Genomic DNA, 1,127 nt, shown 5'->3' on the forward strand with positions numbered 1-1,127 from the left:
AGCCGGTCAGCCAGCAGATAGAGGATTGGGAGCTGTATATGCAGCAAGTATGTGGTATAATCTATATAACATGTCTCTATTCTAACTGCATGGTCGAAAGGTATGCACACACTTTGGGGATGATTTGGGAGAGCATAAGACTGGCCAACCCATTCGCCGATATGTTGCGCGGCTCCTTTCTCATTGGTACCGAAGATGTTTGAGCGAGTGCAAAGGATCCCAGTCTGCAGAAATGGCGGCCACTAAAACCAACAGCGGAAGATGATCCAGGAAGCAACGTACGAAGAAGCACGGGGATGCGCGATATGAACCGGTGGAAATTGTGAATCGTGTACATGGTACAATCATTATTGTGAACGGACATTAACTGATAATGAATCAGGCATACGTACTCATACCAGCTATTATACCTCCTGAGGAAAGGCGCAATGACTCAGTCTGTTTTTTCCTCAGTTCACTCAACCCCGACCTGTCCCACCTTGCCCCATTCCTAGAGGTCACTGGCCTCAAGAGTGGTACCGAGTTTTGGGCGATGGGGACATGGAGGTTCAAGCGCATTTGTCAATTCATCGACTCCATTTGCAAGGAACATCCGGAAGTAAAGCAATTCGCCGCAGATGTTATCACGCTGGAGATTACAAGGTAAGTTGTTCCTATATACTTATATCCTCGTTCATGCGATTGCGATTGCTAATGATCAATTGTATAGCCTGGGTGCTCCACGCCCCCCTATGCCTATGGATACATTCTAAGTACACCATGTGATAAGCTGATGATATGCACAGACACACAACAATCACCAAGGACGAAAAGAAAATTTAAACCTAACACCAGTGGTATGGGTGGAGGTGGTCCGAGACAACTGAGGGGTATTTTAATAGTTTGAGGGGGAAGGAGGAGTAAGACAACGTAGGGTAGTCCATAGGAAGATCTAGAAAAATAAAACAAACACTTTGACACCTGAAACAAACGCTAGTTGACGCTCTGGAGTATTTTATCTCCGAATAGTCGCAATCAAAGTTGCAAGCAATGACACCTGTCATAGGATTGTGCCCACGGTGGTCAAAATTGCTAGAGAGACTTGGTTAATTTTATTTCGCTATGTAGGACTCACTGGAGATAATTAA

At 45.2% G+C, this 1,127-nt stretch overlaps 1 protein-coding gene across 1 annotated transcript; it reads left to right on the plus strand.

The window, feature by feature from the left end:
- Positions 1-373: 373 nt before the first annotated feature.
- On the plus strand, positions 374-752 carry GLOTRDRAFT_134537 (uncharacterized protein; the record flags this gene model as incomplete). The annotated part of the gene is made up of 2 exons (XM_007873503.1): positions 374-642; positions 710-752. The coding sequence occupies 2 exons, from the start codon at positions 374-376 to the stop codon at positions 750-752; spliced, it is 312 nt and encodes a 103-aa protein (XP_007871694.1).
- Positions 753-1,127: the final 375 nt, after the last annotated feature.

The sequence above is a fragment of the Gloeophyllum trabeum genome (assembly GCF_000344685.1).
Source record: "Gloeophyllum trabeum ATCC 11539 unplaced genomic scaffold GLOTRscaffold_00267, whole genome shotgun sequence".
Lineage (NCBI taxonomy): Eukaryota > Fungi > Basidiomycota > Agaricomycetes > Gloeophyllales > Gloeophyllaceae > Gloeophyllum > Gloeophyllum trabeum.